The 21,092-nt window shown below is 57.2% G+C and overlaps 1 protein-coding gene across 1 annotated transcript; it reads right to left on the reverse strand.

The window, feature by feature from the left end:
- Window positions 1-227: 227 nt before the first annotated feature.
- On the reverse strand, window positions 228-16,693 carry LOC136006464 (TBC1 domain family member 10B-like; the record flags this gene model as incomplete). Its single annotated transcript, XM_065664494.1, is given in 10 exon segments — window positions 228-487; window positions 3,612-3,766; window positions 6,225-6,414; window positions 8,758-8,784; window positions 8,786-8,824; window positions 9,773-9,887; window positions 10,818-10,924; window positions 12,006-12,113; window positions 13,167-13,266; window positions 14,848-16,693. Coding segments are annotated over 10 exon segments (2,861 nt in total), but the record flags the coding sequence as incomplete, so codon positions are not given.
- Between the last annotated feature and the right edge of the window lie 4,399 nt (window positions 16,694-21,092).

Consider the following 21,092-nt stretch of genomic DNA (forward strand, 5'->3'; position numbering starts at 1 on the left):
TATCCCAACCAATCGATCCCAATCAATCCCAATCCATCCCAATCCATCCCAACCAATCGATCCCAATCGATCCCAACCAATCGATCCAATCGATCCCGATCGATCCCAATCAATCGATCCCGATCGATCCCGATCAATCACTGTCCCTCACTCCCCCCCCCCTTCCCCAATCCCGGCTCATCGGTCCCCGCTCCTCTTCCCCCCTCCCCCCTTTCCCCTTCCCCCACAGCCGGGCCCTCCCCAGCAGGCCCCGCCCCGCGGCCGCCGAGGCCCCGCCCCCTCCCCGCGGCGGCCCCGCCCCCTCCCCTCGCGCAGGCCCCGCCCCCGCGGGCTCCGCCCCCCGCAGCCGCTGCATCCGGATTGGCCGAGCCCCGTGCAGCCGGGGCGGGGCTTCCCGCGCCAGCTCCCCCCGCGTTTCCCGCCAGATCCGGAGCTGGCCCCCGCCCACGCGGTCCAGGAGCGCGGCCGAGACCGGGAGGGACGAAACCTGCGGGGGGAGGGGGAAGGGACGGACCTGGGCCCGCAGCCACGCGCACACATCCAGGTACATGGACATGTGCATCCACATCCACGTGCATCCGCATCCATGTGCATCCATATCCATGTGCATCCGTATCCATGTGCATCCACATCCATGTGCATCCGTATCCATGTGCATCCGTACCCATGTGCATCCACATCCATGTGCATCCGTATCCATGTGCATCCGTATCCATGTGCATCCACATCCATGTGCATCCGTATCCATGTGCATCCACATCCATGTGCATCCGCATCCATGTGCATCCGTATCCATGTGCATCCACATCCACGTGCATCCGTACCCATGTGCATCCGTATCCATGTGCATCCGTATCCATGTGCATCCGTATCCATGTGCATCCACATCCATGTGCATCCGTATCCATGTGCATCCGTATTCCATGTGCATCCGTATCCATGTGCATCCGTATCCATGTACACACACATCCACATCCACGTGCATCTGTATCCATGTGCATCCACATCCATGTGCATCCGTATCCATGTGCATCCACATCCACGTGCATCCATATCCATGTGCATCCGTACCCAGGTACACACACATCCATGTACATGTACATGTGCATGTGCATCCGTACCCATGTGCATCCGTATCCATGTGCATCCGTATCCAGGTACATCCGTATGCATGTACACACACATCCATGTACATGTACATGTACATGTGCATCCGTATCCAGGTACACACACATCCACATCCAGGTACATCCGCATCCATATCCATGTGCATCCGTATCCATGTGCATCCGTATCCATGTGCATCCGTACCCAGGTACACACACATCCACATCCAGGTACACACACATCCATGTACATGTACATGTGCATCCGTATCCATGTGCATCCGTATCCATGTGCATCCGTATCCACGTGCATCCGTATCCAGGTACACACACATCCATGTACTGTACATGTGCATCCGTATCCATGTACACACACATCCACATCCATGTACATGTGCATGTGCATCCGTATCCATGTGCATCCGTATCCATGTGCATCCGTATCCAGGTACACACACATCCATGTACATGTACATGTGCATCCGTATCCATGTGCATCCACATCCACAATCCAGGTACATCCGCATCCGTACACACACATCCACATCCAGGTACATCCATATCCATGTGCATCCGTATCCATGTGCATCCGTATCCATGTACACACACATCCACATCCAGGTACATGTGCATGTGCATCCGTATGCATGTACACACACATCCACATCCAGGTACATCCGCATCCATGTGCATCCACATCCATGTGCATCTGCATCCATGTGCATCCGTATCCATGTGCATCCGTATCCATGTGCATCCGTATCCACGTGCATCCGTATCCAGGTACACACACATCCATGTACATGTACATGTGCATCCGTATCCATGTGCATCCGTATCCAGGTACATCCGTATCCATGTACACACACATCCACATCCAGGTACATCCGTATCCACGTGCATCCATATCCATGTGCATCCGTATCCATGTGCATCCGTATCCAGGTACATCCATATCCATGTGCATCCATATCCATGTGCATCCGTATCCATGTGCATCCGTATCCATGTACACACACATCCATGTGCATCCGTATCCATGTGCATCCGTATCCATGTACACACACATCCATGTGCATCCGTATCCATGTGCATCCGTACCCAGGTACACACACATCCATGTACATGTACATGTGCATCCGTATCCATGTGCATCCGTATCCATGTGCATCCGTATCCATATCCATGTACACACACATCCACATCCATGTATATCCATACCCCATATCCCATGCCCCATATCCCATATCCCATATCCCATACCCCATACCCTGTATCCCATATCCTTTCCCATATCCCATATGGCACATCCCATATCCCATACCCCATACCCATTACCATATGCCATATATCCCATATATCCCATATATCCCATACCCCATGCCCCATATCCCATTCCCCATTCCCCATACCCCATTCCCCATATCCCATACCCCATATATCACATACCCCATATATCCAATATATCCCATATATCCCATACCCCATATCCCATATATCCCATATCCCATATATCCCATATATCCCATACATCCCATATCCCATGCCCCATACCCCATATCCCATACCCCATACCCCATTCCATATCCCATATCTCCCATATCCCATATATCCCATATATCCCATATCCCATGCCCCATATCCCATTCCCCATACCCCATATCCCATTCTCCATACCCCATCCCCATATCCCATATCCCATCTATCCCATGTCCTATATATCCCATATATCCCATATCCCATGCCCCATATCCCATATATCCCATATCCCATGCCCCATACCCCATATCCCATATATCCCAAATATCCCATATCCCATACCCCATATCCCATATCCTATATATCCCATATCCCATATATCCAATATATCCCATATATCCCATATCCCATGCCCCATATCCCATATCCCATATATCCCATATATCCCATACCCCATGCCCATATCCCATGCCCCATACCCCATATCCCATCTATCCCATCTATCCCATATCCCATCTATCCCATCTATCCCATATACCCCATCTATCCCATCTATCCCATATACCCCATCTATCCCATCTATCCCATATCCCATCTATCCCATATCCCATCTATCCCATCTATCCCATATACCCCATCCATCCCATCTATCCCATATCCCATCTATCCCATATCCCATCTATCCCATCTATCCCATATACCCCATCCATCCCATCTATCCCATATCCCATCTATCCCATCCATCCCATCTATCCATATCCCATCTATCCCATCTATCCCATATACCCCATCCATCCCATCTATCCCATATCCCATCTATCCCATCCATCCCATCTATCCCATATCCCATATATCCCATCTATCCATATACCCCATCCATCCCATCTATCCCATCCATCCCATCCATCCCATCCATCCCATCTATCCCATATCCCATCTATCCCATCTATCCCATATCCCATCTATCCCATATCCCATCTATCCCATATCCCATCTCTCCCATCCATCCCATTCCCATTCCGGTACCTGGCTCACGAGCGCATCCTCGCTCATCCCGGGGGGGGGAACGCTCCGGAGCCTCTCCATGGTCTCGTACATCCCTTGGCAGCTCCGGAGCTTCTCCGGGCTTCCCAGAGCCTGGCGCAGCAGCACCAGGCCCACCCGGAACATGACCTTCACCCCTGGGATACGGGGATACAGGGCATGGATACGGGACACGGACACGGATACGGGACATGGACACGGATACGGGACACGGACACGGATACGGGACACGGACATGGAGATGGGACATGGACATGGATATGGGACACATGGATATGGGACATGGAGATGGAAATGGGACATGGAGATGGAAACGGGACATGGAGATGGAAACGGGACACATGGATACAGGACATGGAGATGGAAATGGGACATGGAGATGGAAACGGGACATGGAGATGGAAACGGGACACATGGATATGGGGCATGGAGATGGAAATGGGACACATGGATATGGACATGGAGATGGAAACGGGACACATGGATATGGACATGGAGATGGAAACGGGACACATGGATACAGGACATGGAGATGGAAATGGGACACATGGATATGGACATGGATATGGAGATGGGACATGGAAATGGGACACATGGATATGGGACATGGAGATGGAGATGGGACATGGAGATGGAAATGGGACACATGGATATGGGACATGGAGATGGAAACGGGACACATGGATATGGGACACGGATATGGGACATGGGTATGTATATGGGACACATGGAGACGGGACATGGATATGGGACATGGACATGGAAATGGGACACATGGATATGGGACATGGGTATGGATATGGGACTCATGGATATGGGACATGGATATGGAAATGGGACACGTGGATACGGGATGATGGCATCAACATATGGGACATGGCTATGGAACTAGGACACATGGATCTGAATCTAGGACACATGGATATGGATCTGGGATATGGATCTGGATCTGGGATATGGATATGGCCATGGATCTAGGACACCTGGATCTGGATCTAGGACACATGGATATGGGACACCTGGATCTGGATCTAGGACACATGGACCTGGGACACCGGGATCTGGGCCACGCGGCTATGGAGGTGGATGTGGATGCGGATGTGGATGTGGATATGGATGTGGATATGGATGTGGGTATGGATGTGGATATGGATGTGGATATGGATATGGATGTGGATGTGGATATGGATGTAGATATGGATGTGGATATGGATGTGGATGCGGATATGGATGCGGATATGGATGTGGATGCGGATGTGGGATGTGGATGTGGATATGGATGTGGATATGGATATGGATGTGGATATGGATGTGGATGCGGATGTGGATATGGATGTGGATGTGGATGTGGATGTGGATATGGATGTGGATATGGATATGGATGTGGATATGGATGTGGATATGGATGTGGATATGGATGTGGATATGGATATGGATGTGGATGTGGATATGGATATGGATGTGGATATGGATGTGGATGTGGATATGGATGTGGATATGGATGTGGATATGGATATGGATGTGGATGTGGATATGGATGTGGATGTGGATATGGATGTGGATGTGGATATGGATGTGGATATGGATGTGGATGTGGATATGGATGTGGATATGGATGTGGATGTGGGTATGGATATGGATATGGATGTGGATGTGGATGTGGATATGGATGTGGATGTGGATGTGGATATGGATGCAGATATGGATGTGGATATGGATATGGATATGGATGTGGATATGGATGTGGATGTGGATGTGGATGTGGATGTGGATGTGGATATGGATGTAGATATGGATGTGGATGTGGATATGGATGTGGATGTGGATATGGATGTGGATGTGGATATGGATGTGGATATGGATGTGGATGTGGATATGGATGTGGATGTGGATGTGGATATGGATGTGGATGTGGATATGGATGTGGATATGATGTGGATGTGGATATGGATGTGGATGTGGATGTGGATATGGATGTAGATATGGATGTGGATGCGGATGTGGATATGGATGTGGATATGGATGTGGATATGGATGTGGATATGGATATGGATGTGGATATGGATATGGATGTGGATGTGGATGTGGATATGGATGCGGATGTGGATGCGGATGTGGATGTGGATATGGATATGGATGCGGATGTGGAATGTGGATGTGGATGTGGATATGGATGTGGATGTGGATGTGGATGTGGATATGGATGTGGATGTGGATGTGGATATGGATGCGGATGTGGATGTGGATGTGAATATGGATGTGGATGTGGATGTGGATATGGATGTGGATGTGGATGCGGATATGGATGTGGATGTGGATGTGGATGCGGATATGGATGTGGATGTGGATGTGGATATGGATGCGGATGTGGATGTGGATGTGGATGTGGATATGGATGTGGATATGGATGCGGATGTGGATGTGGATATGGATATGGATGTGGATTATGGATGTGGATGCGGATATGATGTGGATGTGGTTATGGATATGGATGTGGATATGGATGTGGATGTGGATGTGGATGTGGATGTGGATGTGGATATGGATGTGGATGTGGATGTGGATGCGGTATGCGGACGTGGACGTGGGCCCTACCCTCGCAGAAGAACATGTCCCAGACGCGCAGCACCGCGGCCCAGGGCAGGCTCCGGGCGAAGACGCACATGAACCATTCCGGCAGGAACAGCACCGGCTCCACGCGGAAGCGCCGCAGGTGCCGGTGAGCGCCCGGCAGAGCGCGGCGCAGGAGGGCGCCGAACACCTCCGCGTCCAACTGCAGCGCCTCCTGCCGGGGGCACCGCCATTGGCTGCCCTTGGCCACCGCTGGCCACCATTGGCCACCATTGGCCACCATTAGCCACCCATGGACTGCCATTGACTGCCATTGACTACACTTGACTGCCATTGATTGCCATTGACTACCATTGACTACCATTGCCTACCATTGACTGCATTGACTACCATTGACTGCCATTGACTACCATTGACTGCCATTGACTACCATTGACTACCATTGACTACCATTGACTGTCATTGACTACCATTGACTGCATTGACTGCCATTGACTACCATTGACTGCCATTGACTACCATTGACTACCATTGCCTACCATTGACTGCCATTGACTGCCATTGACCGCCATTGACCGCCATTGACTACCATTGACTACCATTGACTGCCATTGACTTCCTTTGACTACCCTTGACTGCCATTGACTTTCTTTGACTGCCATTGACTCCCATTGACTGCCATTGATTGCCACTGATTGCCATTGACTACCATTGACTGCCATTGACTGCCATTGATTGCCATTGACTACCATTGAGTGCCATTGACTACCATTGACTGTCATGACTTCCTTTGACTACACTTGACTGCCATTGACTGCCATTGACTGCCATTGATTGCCATTGACTACCATTGACTGCCATTGACTGCCATTGATTGCCATTGACTACCATTGAGTGCCATTGACTACCATTGACTGTCATTGACTTCCTTTGACTACACTTGACTCCCATTGACTGTCATTGACTGCCATTGACTACCCTTGACTTTCCTTGACTGCCATTCACTGCCATTGACTCCCATTGACTGCCATTGACTACTATTGACTACCCTTGACTGCCATTGACTGCCCTTGGCCACCAGTGGCCATCATTGACTACTCTTGACTGCCATTGATTGCCATTCACTGCTATTGACTGCCATTGACTACCCTTGACTGCCATTGACTGCCATTGATTGCAATTGACTACCATTGACTGCCCTTGGCTACCAGTGGCCATCATTGACTACCCTTGACTACCATCGACTGCCATTCACTGCCATTGGCTACCCTTGACTACCACTGACTGCCATTCATTGCCATTGACTGCCATTGACTTCCTTTGACTGCCATTGACTACCCTTGACTACCATTGACTGCTATTGACTGCCATTGACCGCCATTGACTACCATTGACTGCCATGGACTGCCCTTGGCCAGCACTGGCCAGCACTGGCCACCATTGACTGCCATTGACTACCCTTGACTGCCAATGACTACACTTTACTGCCATTGACTGCCATTGACTGCCCTTGGCCACCACTGGCCACCTTTGTCTACCATTGTCCACCATTGACTACCCTTGACTGCCATTGAATACCACTGACCACCGTTGACTGCCATTGACCACCATTGACTGCCATTGACTCCCACTGACTGCCATTGACTCCCATTGACTGCCCTTGGCCACCACTGGCCACCATTGTCCACCATTGACTACCCTTGACTGCCATTGACTACCATTGACCACCGTTGACTGCCATTGACTCCCATTGACTGCCCTTGGCTACCAATGGCCACCATTGTCCATCATTGACTACCACTGACTGCCACTGAAAACCATTGACTGCCATTGACTGCCATTGATTACTGCTGACTGCCATTGACTGCTAATGACCACCATCGACCACCATCGACCACCATCGACTGCCATTCACCACCATTGATTGCCATTGACTACCATTGACTGTCATGGACCACCATTGGCTGCCATTGATTGCCATTGACTGTCATTGACTGCCATCGACTGCCATTGACTGCCTTTGACTACCACTGATTGCCATTGACCACCATTGACCGCCATTGACCACCATTGGCCGCCATTGACTCCCGTTGACCGCCGTTGACTCCCATTGACCGCCATTGACTCCCATTGGCCACCATTGACTCCCATTGGCCACCATTGACCTACATTGACTGCCATTGACCTACACTGACTACCATTGACTACAACTGACCACCATTGGTCACCATCGCCACCATCACCCCATTACCCCCACTACCCCCCATTACCCTATCACTCCCATTCCCCCCATTTCCCCCCATTCCCCCCCACCACCCCATTGCCCCCATTCCACCCATCGCCCCCATTCCCCCATCACCCCCCATTGCCCCCATCACCCCCCATTCCCCCATTACCCCAATCACCCCCAGCAACCCCTTTGCCCCATGCACCCCCATTCCCCCCATTCCCCCATTCCCCCAATAACCCCCCATCACCCCCATTGCCCCACCACCCCCATCACCCCCATTGCCCCACCACCCCCATCACCCCCATTGCCCCCATTGCCCCAGCTCACCAGGCCGGCACTGTAGTATCCGGGCAGGGTACTTGTCACAGATCTGCACCAGGCACCAGAATGCTTGCTGGGGGGGGGGGGGTGTGTTTAAAATGGGGGGGTGTCATTGATGGGGTCACCCCATAACCGGCCCCTCATTGCACCCCATTGCCCTCCAATGGCCCATTGCCCCCATTGCCCCATCACCCCCATTGCCCCCCACTCCCCATTGCCCTCCATTGCCCACATTGCCCCCCATTCCCCACCATTGCCGCCCATTCCTCCCCATTGCCCCCATTCTCCCATTACCCCCATTGCCCCCCATTCGACCATTGCCCCCATTCCCCCCATTGACCCCCCACTTCCCCCATTACCCCCATAGCCCCCATCACCCCCATTGCCCCATTGGCCCTTTCGCCCCCATCACCCCCATTCCCTCCATTGCCCCATTGCCCCCCCTTGCCTCCATCACCCCCCATTGCCCCATTCCCCCCATTCCCTCATCACTCCATTCCCCCCCATTGCCACCCATTGCCCCCATTCCCCCCCTTGCCCCATTGCCCCCATCACCCCCATTCCCTCCCTTGCCCCCATCACCCCCCATTCCCCCCACTGCCCCCCTTGCCCCATTGCCCCCATTCCCCCCACTGCCCCCCTTGCCCCATTTGCCCCCATTACCCCCATTACCCCCATTGCCCCCATCATCCCCATCGCCCCCATTACCCCCCATTGCCCCCTTGCCCCCATTGCCCCCCATCACCCCCATTCCTCCCATTGCCCCCATCACCCCCATTACCCCCCACTCCCCCCACTGCCCCCATTGCCCCCCTTACCCCATTGCCCCCATCACCCCCATTCCTCCCATTGCCCCCATTCCCCCCATTGCCCCCCATTCCCCCCCATAGCCCCCATTGCCCCCCTTGCCCCATTGCCCCATTACCCCCCATTGCCCCCATTACCCCCATTGCCCCATTACCCCCATTGCCCCCATTGCCCCCATTACCCCCATTGCCCCCCATTGCCCCCCATTGCCCACCTCGGCGGGCATGTGCATGAGGAGGACGGCGGCGACGGGGGCCTGGGCCTGGCAGTAGCCCTCGTGGGGCCGGAGCACGGTGTAGGCCTTGAGGATGCGGTAGAGGTCCTGCTGCCTGGGGGCGGGGCCACGGCCAGGGGGCGGGGTCAGCATGGAGGGGGCGGGGTCAGCGCAGAGGGGGCGGGGTCAGAAGAGATGGGGAATGGTTGTGGCAAAGGGGGAGTGGCCAATGGGCAAAGGGGGAGTGGTCACGGCAAAGGGGGGGGGGGGGCGTGGTCAAGGCAAGGGGGCGTGGTCAGAGCGATGGGGGAATGGTTATGGCAAAGGGGGTGTGGCCAATGGGCAGAGGGGGCGTGGTTATGGTAAGGGGCGGGGCTTGCGGAGGAGGGGGTGGAGCCAAGCCAGAGCAGGAGCTGCCCAATCAGAAGTGACTTGAGCAGGGCCTGGGGATTGGGATGTGGGGCTGGATGTGGGGGGGATGTGGGGCTGCATGTGGGGGGGATGTGGGGCTGGATGTGGGCAGGGTCTGGGGCTGTATGTGGGGCAGGGTGTGGGGGAATGTTGGGTGAGAAATGGGGCGGGCTGTGGGGCTGGATGTGGGGCTAGATGTGGGGCAGGATGTGGGGCAGGCTGTTGGGTCTATGGGGCAGGGGTGTGGGGCCGTATCCAATGGGATCAGTGGGACAGAGAGGTCGTATCCAATGGGACCAATGGGGCGGAGGGGCCATATCCAATAGGATCAATGGGGCAGGGGGGCCATATCCAATGGGCTTAATGGGGCTGGGGGGGCCGTGTCCAATGGGATCAATGGGGCGGAGGGGCCGTGTCCAATGGATCAATGGGGCGGAGGGGCCGTGTCCAATGGGATCAATGGGGCGGAGGGGCCGTGCCCAATGGGATCAATGGGGCGGAGGGGCCGTGTCCAATGGGATCAATGGGGCGGAGGGGCCGTGTCCAATGGGATCAATGGGGCGGAGGGGCCGTGCCCAATGGGATCAATGGGGCGGAGGGGCCGTGTCCAATGGGATCAGCTGGGGGGCCCTACCCGTGCCCCCCCGCGGCCGCGAACATCTCATGGAAGGGGAATTGCCGGTGCAGATCCTTCTCAATGGCGTCCAACCAGCGCGGGTCCCCCGGCTGCCGCTCCAGCTCCTATTGGCTGACAGTCACCACCAGGCCCCGCCCACCAGCCCCAAGCCCCTCCCATTGGCCCCCAGCCCCGCCCACCAGCCCTATACCTACTGTAGCTGCAGCTCCTATTGGCTGACGGTCACTGCCAGGACCCACCCCCCCCAAGCCCATCCCACCTCCTCTAAACCCCGCCCATTGGCTCCAAGCCCCGCCCACCACCCTATAACCTACCGCAGCTCCCGCTCTCATTGGCTGAGGCACCCACAAGCCCCTCCCATTAGCCTTAAGCACCACCCATTGGCTCCAAGCCCCGCTCATTGGCCCTAAGCCAGGCTCCGGCTCCTATTGGCTGATGGCCACCACCAGGCCCCACCCACCACCTCTAAGACCCTCCCATTGGCTACAAGCCCCTCCCACCACCCCTTACCTACTGCAGCTCCAGCCCCTATTGGCTGATGGCCACTGTCAAGCACCGCCCACTCCTCTAAGCCCCTCCCATCACATCTAAGCCACTCCCATTGGCCCCAAGCCCCTCCCACCACCTCTTAGCCACGCCCACTACCCCCATATCTACTGCTGCCCCAGCTCCTATTGGCTGACAGTCACCACCAGGCCCCGCCCCCCACATGTAAGCCCCTCCCATTGACCCCAAGCCCCGCCCACCCCTATAAGCCCCTCCCACCAGCCTATACCTCCTGCAACTCCAGCTCCTATTGGCTGTCAGGAACCGGCAGGCCCCACCCACAGCCATAAGCCCCGCCCATTGGCTTCAGTCCCCTCCCATTGGCCCCAAGCCCCACCCACAGCTCCTAAGCCCCTCCCACCAGCCTGTACCTACTGCAGCTCCAGCTCCTATTGGCTGATGGCCACCACCAGGCCCCCCCCCCGCCCTCCAGCCCTAAGCCCCGCCCACCCCCCCCATACCTGTTCCAGCTCCTATTGGCTGACTCACAGCAAGCCCCGCCCACTGTCCCCAAGCCCCTCCCACCACGCCAAAGCCCCTCCCACCACCCCTATACCCCACTGCAGCCCCAGCTCCTATTGGCTGATTCACCCCCAAGCCCCGCCCACCCCCCCAGGCTCCGCCCATCCCCATTGGTACCTCGAAGAGCCCCGGGTGCTGCTCGAGCTGTGATTGGCTGTCGGAGAGGAGCTGCCAGGCCCGGGCCCGCAGGGAGGAGGGGATGCCCTTGCGGCAGCGCAGCTTCACCTGCCCCATAGTGGGACCCACGGATCAGTGGGGCCTCATTAACCTGCTATGGGGCAGGAGAACCCCCCCTTAACCTGCTATGGGGCACGGGGAACCCATTAACCTGCTATGGGGCAGGAGAACCCCCCCGTAACCTGCTATGGGGCACGGGGAACCCATTAACCTCCTATGGGGCAGGAGAACCCCCCCTTAACCTGCTATGGGGCACGGGGAACCCATTAACCTGCTATGGGGCAGGAGAACCCCCCCGTAACCTGCTATGGGGCACGGGGAACCCATTAACCTGCTATGGGGCAGGAGAACCCCCCCTTAACCTGCTATGGGGCACGGGGAACCCATTAACCTGCTATGGGGCAGGAGAACCCCCCCGTAACCTGCTATGGGGCACGGGGAACCCATTAACCTGCTATGGGGCAGGAGAACCCCCCCTTAACCTGCTATGGGGCACGGGGAACCCATTAACCTGCTATGGGGCAGGAGAACCCCCCCGTAACCTGCTATGGGGCACGGGGAACCCATTAACCTGCTATGGGGCAGGAGAACCCCCCCTTAACCTGCTATGGGGCACGGGGAACCCATTAACCTGTTCTGGGGCATGGGGAGCCCCTTAACCTGCTATGGGGCAGGGGACTCCCTTAACCTGCTATGAGGCAGGGGGAACCCATTAAACTGCTATGGGGCAGGGGGGGACCCCCTTAACCTGCTATGGGGCAGGAGAACCCCCCCTTAACCTGCTATGGGGCACGGGGAACCCCTTAAACTGCTATGGGGCAGGGGACCCCCTTAACCTGCTATGGGGGAGGAGAAGCCCCCCTTAACCTGCTATGGGGCAGGGGACCCCCTTAACCTGCTATGGGGCAGGAGAACCCCCCCTTAACCTGTTGTGGGGAAGCGGGGCCCCATTAACATGCTATGGGGCAGAACCCCCCCTTTAGGAGCCCTCTATGGGGCAGACCCCCCCCTTAGGAACCCTCTATGGGGCAGGACCCCCCTTTAGGAGCCCTCTATGGGGCAGACTCCCCCCTTAGGAGCCCTCTATGGGGCAGGCCCCACCTTCTGGTAGCGCTTCAGGACCCACTTGTCCCAGTGCTTGAGCATCTCCAACCACTTCAGCTCCCGCTGCCGCCCCACATCCAGGGGCACTGGGCGGTCCCTGGGGGGCAAGAGGTGGGGCAGGGGGTGAGGCCTGCCCCATAGCCCCCATAGCCCCCATAGGCCCCACAGCCCCCATAGCTCCCATAGCTCCCATAGGCCCTATAGCCCCATAGCCCCCATAACCCCATAGCCCCCATAGCTCCCATTGCCCCATAACCCCATATCTCCCATAGCCCCATAACCCCATAGCCCCCCATAACCCCCCATATCCCCATAGGCCCCATATCCCCATAGGACCCATAGCCCCCTTAACCCCATAGCCCCCATAGCTCCCATTGCCCCATAACCCCATAGCCCCAATAGCCCCATAGCCCCATATCTCCCATAGCCCCATAACCCCATAGCCCCCCATAGCCCCCATTGCCCCATAGCCCCCATAGCTCCCATTGCCCCATAGCCCCATAGCTCCCATAGCTCAATAGCCCCATAGCCCCATATCTCCCATAGGCCCATAACCCCATAGCCCCCCATAGCCCCCATATCCCCATAGGCCCCATAGCACCCATAACCACATAGAGGGGTCCCAAGCGCCCATTGGGGAGCATGGAGGGGATGGAGGTGGTTCCATTGGGGGCAAAGGGGGCGTGGTCAATGGGGGTGGCCATATAAGGAAAGGGGGCGTGGCCAACAGGGAAGGTAGTGTCCATATATAGAGAGGGGGCGTGGTCGAGGGGGTGTGTGTGTCCTTATAAGGAAAGGGGGTGTGGCCAATGGGGCAATGGAAGGGGGTGGAGCCAAGCCAGAGTGGGAGCTGCCCAATCAGAAGTGGAGGAGGAGCCATGGGGGGGGGCGGTGTGGAGGCACTGAATGGGGCATGGCCATATAAGGAAAGGGGCGTGGCCACGGGCCAAAGGGGGCGTGACCATTGGATGACAGGGTGTCTCTATAAGGGGGCGTGGCCAAGGGGAAAGGGGCGTGCCCATTGGGTAAAGGGATGCCCATATAAGGAAAGGGCGCGTGTCGAATGTGCGCTGCCCCCATTGGCTGTTATAGATGGGGATGGGGGGGCCCTGTTTTGGGTTAAAAAGAGGGGGTTTTGGGTCACTCCCGCATTGGTGCTGTTATAGATGGGAGGGGGGCCCATTTTGGGTTGAAAAAGGGCAGTTTTGGGTCACTCCCACATTGGTGCTGCTCTGGATGAATGGGGATGGGGGGGGCCCATTTTGGGTTAAAAAGAGGTGGTTTTGGGTCACTCCCACATTGGTGCTGTTCTGGATGAATGGGGATGGGGGGGGCCCATTTTGGGTCGAAAAGGGGCGGTTTTGGGTCACTCCTGCATTGGCGTTGTTATGGATGGGAACGGGCCCATTTGGGGTTAAAAAGAGGGGGTTTTGGTTCACTCCCGCATTGGTGCTGTAATGGATGAATGGGGATGGGGGGGGCCCATTTTGGGTCGAAAAGGGGCGGTTTTGGGTCACTCCCACATTGGTGCTGTTCTGGATGAATGGGGATGGGGGGGGGCCCATTTTGGGTTAAAAAGAGGGGGTTTTGGGTCACTCCCGCATTGGTGCTGCTCTGGATGAATGGGGATGGGGGGGGCCCATTTTGGGTCGAAAAGGGGCGGTTTTGGGTCACTCACGCGGTGCCGCTGCTCTGCGCCCCCCCCAGGAAGCCGAAGCGATCGGCGCGGGGGGGGGCGGCGCCGGCGACCTCGGAGTCGGAGCCCCAGGAGCTGCGGTCGCCGTCGAGGGAGCCCCAGGGCCCCCATTGGAGGCTGACGGAGTCGGGGGCGGGGCCAAGGCTGCCCAGGGAGCTCCCCAGGGCGGCCAATGAGGAGGGAGACGGGGGCGGCTCATTGGGTGGTGAGGAATCCAAGATGGCCGCCGCCGGGGGGTCATTGGGTGGTGGGGAATCCAAGATGGCCGCCGCCGGGGGGTCATTGGGTGGTGGGGAATCCAAGATGGCCGCCGCTGGGGGGTCATTGGGTGGTGGGGAATCCAAGATGGCCGCCGCCGGGGGGTCATTGGGTGGTGGGGAATCCAAGATGGCCGCCGCCGGGGGGTCATTGGGTGGTGAGGAATCCAAGATGGCCGCCGCCGGGGGGTCATTGGGTGGTGGGGAATCCAAGATGGCCGCCGCTGGGGGGTCATTGGGTGGTGGGGAATCCAAGATGGCCGCTGCTGGGGGGTCATTGGCTGAAGGTGAAGGCAAGATGGCCGCCGTTGCGCTCCTGTGGCCTCCTCCTCCTGGGTGTTCATTGGCTGATGGTGGATCCAAGATGGCTGCCATTGAGTGGTCATTGGCTGCTGATGAAGGCAAGATGGCCGCCATTGACTGCTCACTGGCTGAAGGTGAAGGCAAGATGGCCGCCGTTGCGCTCCTATGGCCTCCTGCTGGGTGCTTATTGGCCGATGGTGAATCCAAGATGGCCGCCGTTGAGTGTTCATTGGCCAAGGATGAAACCAAGATGGCTGCCATTGACTTCTCATTGGCTGCTGCTGAGGCCAAGATGGCCACCACTGAGTGTTCATTGGCTGCTGCTGAAGGCAAGATGGCTGCTGTTGAATGCTCATTGGCTGCTGACGAGGTCAAGGTGGTCGCCATTGAGCTCTTGTGGCCTCCTGGCTGCTCATTGGCTGCTGAGGAGGGCAAGGTGGCCACTGCTGGCTGCTCATTGGCTGGTGTTGAATCCAAGATGGCTGCCGTTGCGCTCCTGTGGCCTCCTCCTGGCTGCTCATTGGCCACAGCTGACTCCTCATTGGCTGCTGTTGACGCCATCACGGCCACCCTTGACCTCCTATCGCCTCCTCCTGGCTCCTCATTGGCTGATATCGAATCCAAGACGGCCGCTGTTGCCTGCTCATTGGTCACAGTTGACCCTCCATTGGCTGCCCCTGACCCCCTGCCTTTTGCTGGCTCCTCATTGGCTGCCACAGTTGACCCTACCATGGCCGCCATTGACCTCCTGCAGCCTCTTGGCTCCTCATTGGCTGCTGTTGACACCTCATTGGACGCCACTGGATCCTCATTGGGCGCTGTCGCTGCCCCACTGCGTGCTCCTGGCTCCTCATTGGTTGCCGCCGCTACCCCCCTCTGCGCTCCTGGCTCCTCATTGGCCGCTGCCCCCCTGCGCTCTCCTGGCTCCTCATTGGCCGCTGCCCCTCTGTGCTCTCCTGGCTCCTCATTGGCCGCCGCCGCTACCCCCCTCTGCGCTCCTGGCTCCTCATTGGCCGCCGCTGCCCCCTCGGTCGCCGCAGCCTGGACCCCCGCTGACCTCACCCGCTCCTGATTGGTCGGTTCCGGGATCCACGGGGTCTCTGGAGCCTCCCCATTGGCCGGCGCTCGGCGCTCGGGCGCCACCTTGTGGCGGGGCGGAGGCGCGGGGGGCGCCGTTTCCATGGTGACGGGGGGGGGGCGGGGCGGGGGTCGCTGCTTGCGGCCGCCGCCAGCGCCGGGGCTCGGCCCCCCCCCACTCCCACCCCGCCCGCGCGCCCGATGCGCGCGCAGCCCCCCCGGGCCAATCAGAGCGAAGGTGCCGGCCGCGAGCTGCGCCCTGATTGGTGGGGACGGGAAAGGGGAGGGCGGGGCCAGAGGGGCCGGAAGAGGGAAGTGGAAGGAAGGAGAAGGGCGGTGACCAATGGGGAGGGAGAGGGGAGGGACAGGGCGGAGCCTGCAGCCAATAAGGAGGGGCCTGGCGGGGGGGGGGGGGGGCTGACCGCACTCTCAGCCAATCACAGGCGGTTAGAGCGGCGCTTCCGGCCAATGGGAGCGCGGCAGCGACGGACAGCAGCCGCAGCCAATCAAGGCGGGATTTCAGAGCACTTCTGACCAATGGGAGGGCCGCATCGCTCGGGACGTGACTGGCAGCGCCGGCAGCCAATCAGAGCCGGCGGGGCTGCGCTGAACAGCCAATAGGAGGGCTTTCTCCGCGCTGCCACCCCTCCCCGCCACCCCAACGCTCGCAGCTGATTGGCTGGCAGCGCGCCTGGGGGGCGTGGCCTGGAGGCCCGCCTCCCCTCCATTCATTGCCCGCTCTGAAGGGGCGCGGCTTAGCCGAGACCCCCACCCTCTGCCCACCAATGGGGTGGCTCCTCTCGGGGGGGGGGGCGTGGCCACGCCGTAGCCCCGCCCCTTTGCCCCATGGGGGCGTGGCCTCATCCATTCACTGCATTAAGGGGGAGGAGCCTCCCAGTGAGCTCGTGCCCATTCATCCCCTCCCCTGCCCCCTGCATGGACCCGGCCTCACCCCCCCCCAACCCCAGCCCCATCCTATAGGGATGTATGGGGGCCCCCCATAGCCCCATATCCACCCCCTATGGCCCCATAGCCACACCTATAGCCCCATATGCACCCCCATAGCCCCATATCCACCCCTATAGCCCCATATCCACCCCCCATAGACTCATATCCACCCCCTATACCCCCATATCCACCCCCTATGGCCCTATATCTACCCCCTATGGCCCCATATCCACCACCCATAGCCCCATATCCACCCTCTATGGCCCCATATCCACCCCCGATAGCCCCATATCCATCCCCTGTGGCCCCATATCCATCCCCCATAGCCCCATATCCACCCCTGATATCCCCATATCCACCCTCTATAGCCCCATATCCACCCCCCATAGCCCCATATCCACCCCCTATGGCCCCATATCCACCCCCCATAGCCCCATATCCATCCCCCATAGCCCCATATCCACCCCTATAGCCCCATATCCACCCCCTATGGCCCCATATCTACCCTCTATGGCCCCATATCCACCCCCCATAGCCCCATATCCACCCCCTATGGCCCCATATCCACCCCCTATAACCCCATATCCACCCCTATGGTCCCATATCCATCCCCTATAACCCCATATCTACCCTCTATGGCCCCATATCTACCCTCTATGGCCCCATATCCACCCCTATAGCCCCATATCCATCCCCTGTGGCCCCATATCCACCCCCTATACCCCCATATCCACCCCCTATACCCCCATATCCACCCCCTATGGCCCCATATCCATCCCCTATAACCCCATATCCACACTCTGTGGCCCCATATCCATCCCCCATAGCCCCATACCCATTCCCCATAGCCCCATATCCATCCCCTGTGGCCTCGTATCCACCCCCTATGGCCCCATATCCACCCCCGATAGCCCCATATCCACCCCCCATAGCCCCATATCCACCCCCTATGGCCCCATATCCACCCCTATAACCCTATATCCACCCCCATAGCCCCATATCCATTTCCTATGGCCCCATTGATTTTGGGCTCCCCCCCATTGACTTTGGGGTCCCCCCCATAGACTTCGGGCGCTGCAGCATCCTAACGCCCACCCGCTCCATTGAAGTGCATTGGGCGCCACGGTAGCTGCAGGGTCCTAGTGCCCACCTCTCCGTTGAGGTGCATTAGGCGCCATGGGCGCTGCAGGGTCCTAGTGCCCACCCTCTCCGTTGAGGTGCATTGGGAGCCATGGTAGCTGCAGGGTCCTAGTGCCCACCTCTCTATTGACGGCAATGGGCGCTGCAGGGTCCTAGTGCCCACCCTCTCCGCTGAGGTGCATTGGGCACCACGGTAGCTGCCGGGTCCTAGTGCCCACCTCTCCATTGACGGCAATGGGCGCTGCAGGGTCCTATTGCCCCCCTCTCCATTGAGGTGCATTAGGCGCCATGGGCGCTGCAGGGTCCTAGCGCCCACCTCTCCATTGACTACTATGGGCTCTGCAGGGTCCTAGTGCCCACCTCCCATTGAGGTGCATTAGGAACCATGGGCGCTGCAGGGTCCTAGTGCCCACCTTCTCCATTGAGGGTCGTTTTGATGCGTTTCTGACCGTTTTGGGTCATTTCTGGCCGTTTTGGTGTAGTTTTGGGTCATTCCTGTCCTTTTTTGGGGTCATTTCTGACGGTTTGGAGCGTTTCTTGCCGGTTTTCTGGTGATTTGGGGGCTTTTCTGGGCATTTTGGGCTGGTTTTGGGGTTGTTCGCTCAGTTTGGGTGGTTTTGTGGCGTTTCTGACTGGGTTGGGGTGGTTTGGGGTCATTTTTGGCCACTTCTGGCCGTTTTGGGTCATTTTCGTGCATTTTTGTCCATTTCGGGGTGGTTTGGGGGCGTTTCTGCCCGTTTCGGCATCACTTTGTGGGTGTTTCTGACCATTTTGGGGTGATTTTGGGTTGTTTCTGACCGGTTTGTGGTCATTTCAGCCCTTTTTTTTTTTGTGGTGGATTTGGGTCGTTTCAGCCTGGTTTGGGGTGATCTTTGTTTCGTTTCTGCCCATTTTGGGGTGGTTTTTTGCCATTTCTTCCCGATTTTGGGTGGTTTTGGGCTATTCCACCTATTCTGGGCCAGGATTGGGCCGTTTCTACCCGGTTTTGGGTGGGGTTTTGCCGTTTCTGTGCATTTTGGGGTGTTTCTTGGACGTTTCTACCCATTTGGGGGTGTTTTTTGGCCATTTCAGCCCATTTTGGGTGTTTTTTGCCGTTTCTGCCCATTTTGGGGCCGTTTCTGCCCGTTTTGGGACGCTTTTGCTGTTTCTACCCAGTTTGTGGTGGTTTTGGTCGGTTTCCACCCATTTTGGGGGAGTTTGGGTCCCTTTCCCTTGTTTCGGGTGTTTCTCGGCCATTTCTTCCCCTTTTTTTGTGTGTTTCTTGGCCCTTTTTGCCGGTTTTGGGTGTTTTCCGGCTGTTTCTGCCTGTTTCCACCCATCTGGGGCCGTTTGAGGCCACTTTGGGGCGTTTTGGGGCTGGTTTTGGGCGGGTTTGGGCCGGTTTGGGCCAGTTTTCGGTGGTTTTGGGCCAGTTTTGGGCGGGTTTGGGCTGTTTCTGCCCGTTTAGTGCATTTAGGACCAGTTTTGGGGCAGTTTTGGGTGGTTTGGGGCTGGTTCGGGCTGGTTTGGGGCCATTTTAGGGTCATTTTTGGCTGGTTTTAGGGCTGGGTTTGGGGCATTTTGGGCGGTTTTGGGCTGACTTTGGGCAGTTTTAGGCCATTTTGGGTGGGTTTGGGCTGTTTTGGGGTGATTTTGGGTGGTTTGGGGCTGTTTCCACCCATCTGGGGCTGTTTTGGGTAGGTTTGGGCCATTTTCGGATGGTTTTGGGCGATTTTGGGCCGTTTCTGCCCATTTTGTGCCTTTTTGGGCGTTTTGGGCTGGTTTTGGTGCAGTTTTGGGCCGTTTTGGGGCGGTTGGCTGGGTTTGGGCCATTTTTGGGTGCTTTCTGCCCGTTTTTGCCTGGTTTGGGGCAGTTTTTGGCTGTTTCGGGGCTGCTTCTGCCCATTTTGGGCCAATTTGGGCTGGTTTGGGGCCAGTTTTGGGGTGGTTTGGGGCAGTTTTGGGCCATTTTGGGTGGGTTTGGGCCATTTTCGGTTTGTTTTGGGGCGGTTTTGGGCCGGTTTGGGGCGGTTTGGGGGCCGGTTTTGACTGATTTGGGCCGGTTTGGGGTGGTTTGGGGCCGGTTTGGGGCAGCTTTGGGCTGTTTCCGCCATTTGGGGCCGTTTTGGGTGGTCTTGGACCGGTTTTGGCTGGTTTTGGGCAGTTTTGGGCTGGTTTTGGGTGGATTTGGTGCTGTTTTGGCCCATTTTGGGTGGGTTTGGGACATTTTTGGGTGCTTTCTGTCCGGTTTTGCCTGGTTGGGGGCAGGTTTTGGCTGTTTTGGGGCCATTTCTGCCCGTTTTGGGCCATTTTTGGGCAGTTTTGGGCCACTTTTGGCTGTTTCTGCCTATTTGCACTGGTTTTGGGTGGCTTTGGGACGTTTCTGCCCATTTTGGGGCCATTCTGGGCCATTTTGGGGAGGTTTTTTTGGCCATTTTGGGCCATTTTGGGGTGGGTTTTGGCCGTTTTGGGCACTTTTGCGCTGTTTCAGTGCGGCTTTGGGCCATTTTGGGGAGGTTTTGG

This window comes from Lathamus discolor, unplaced genomic scaffold (assembly GCF_037157495.1).
Source record: "Lathamus discolor isolate bLatDis1 unplaced genomic scaffold, bLatDis1.hap1 Scaffold_220, whole genome shotgun sequence".
Lineage (NCBI taxonomy): Eukaryota > Metazoa > Chordata > Aves > Psittaciformes > Psittacidae > Lathamus > Lathamus discolor.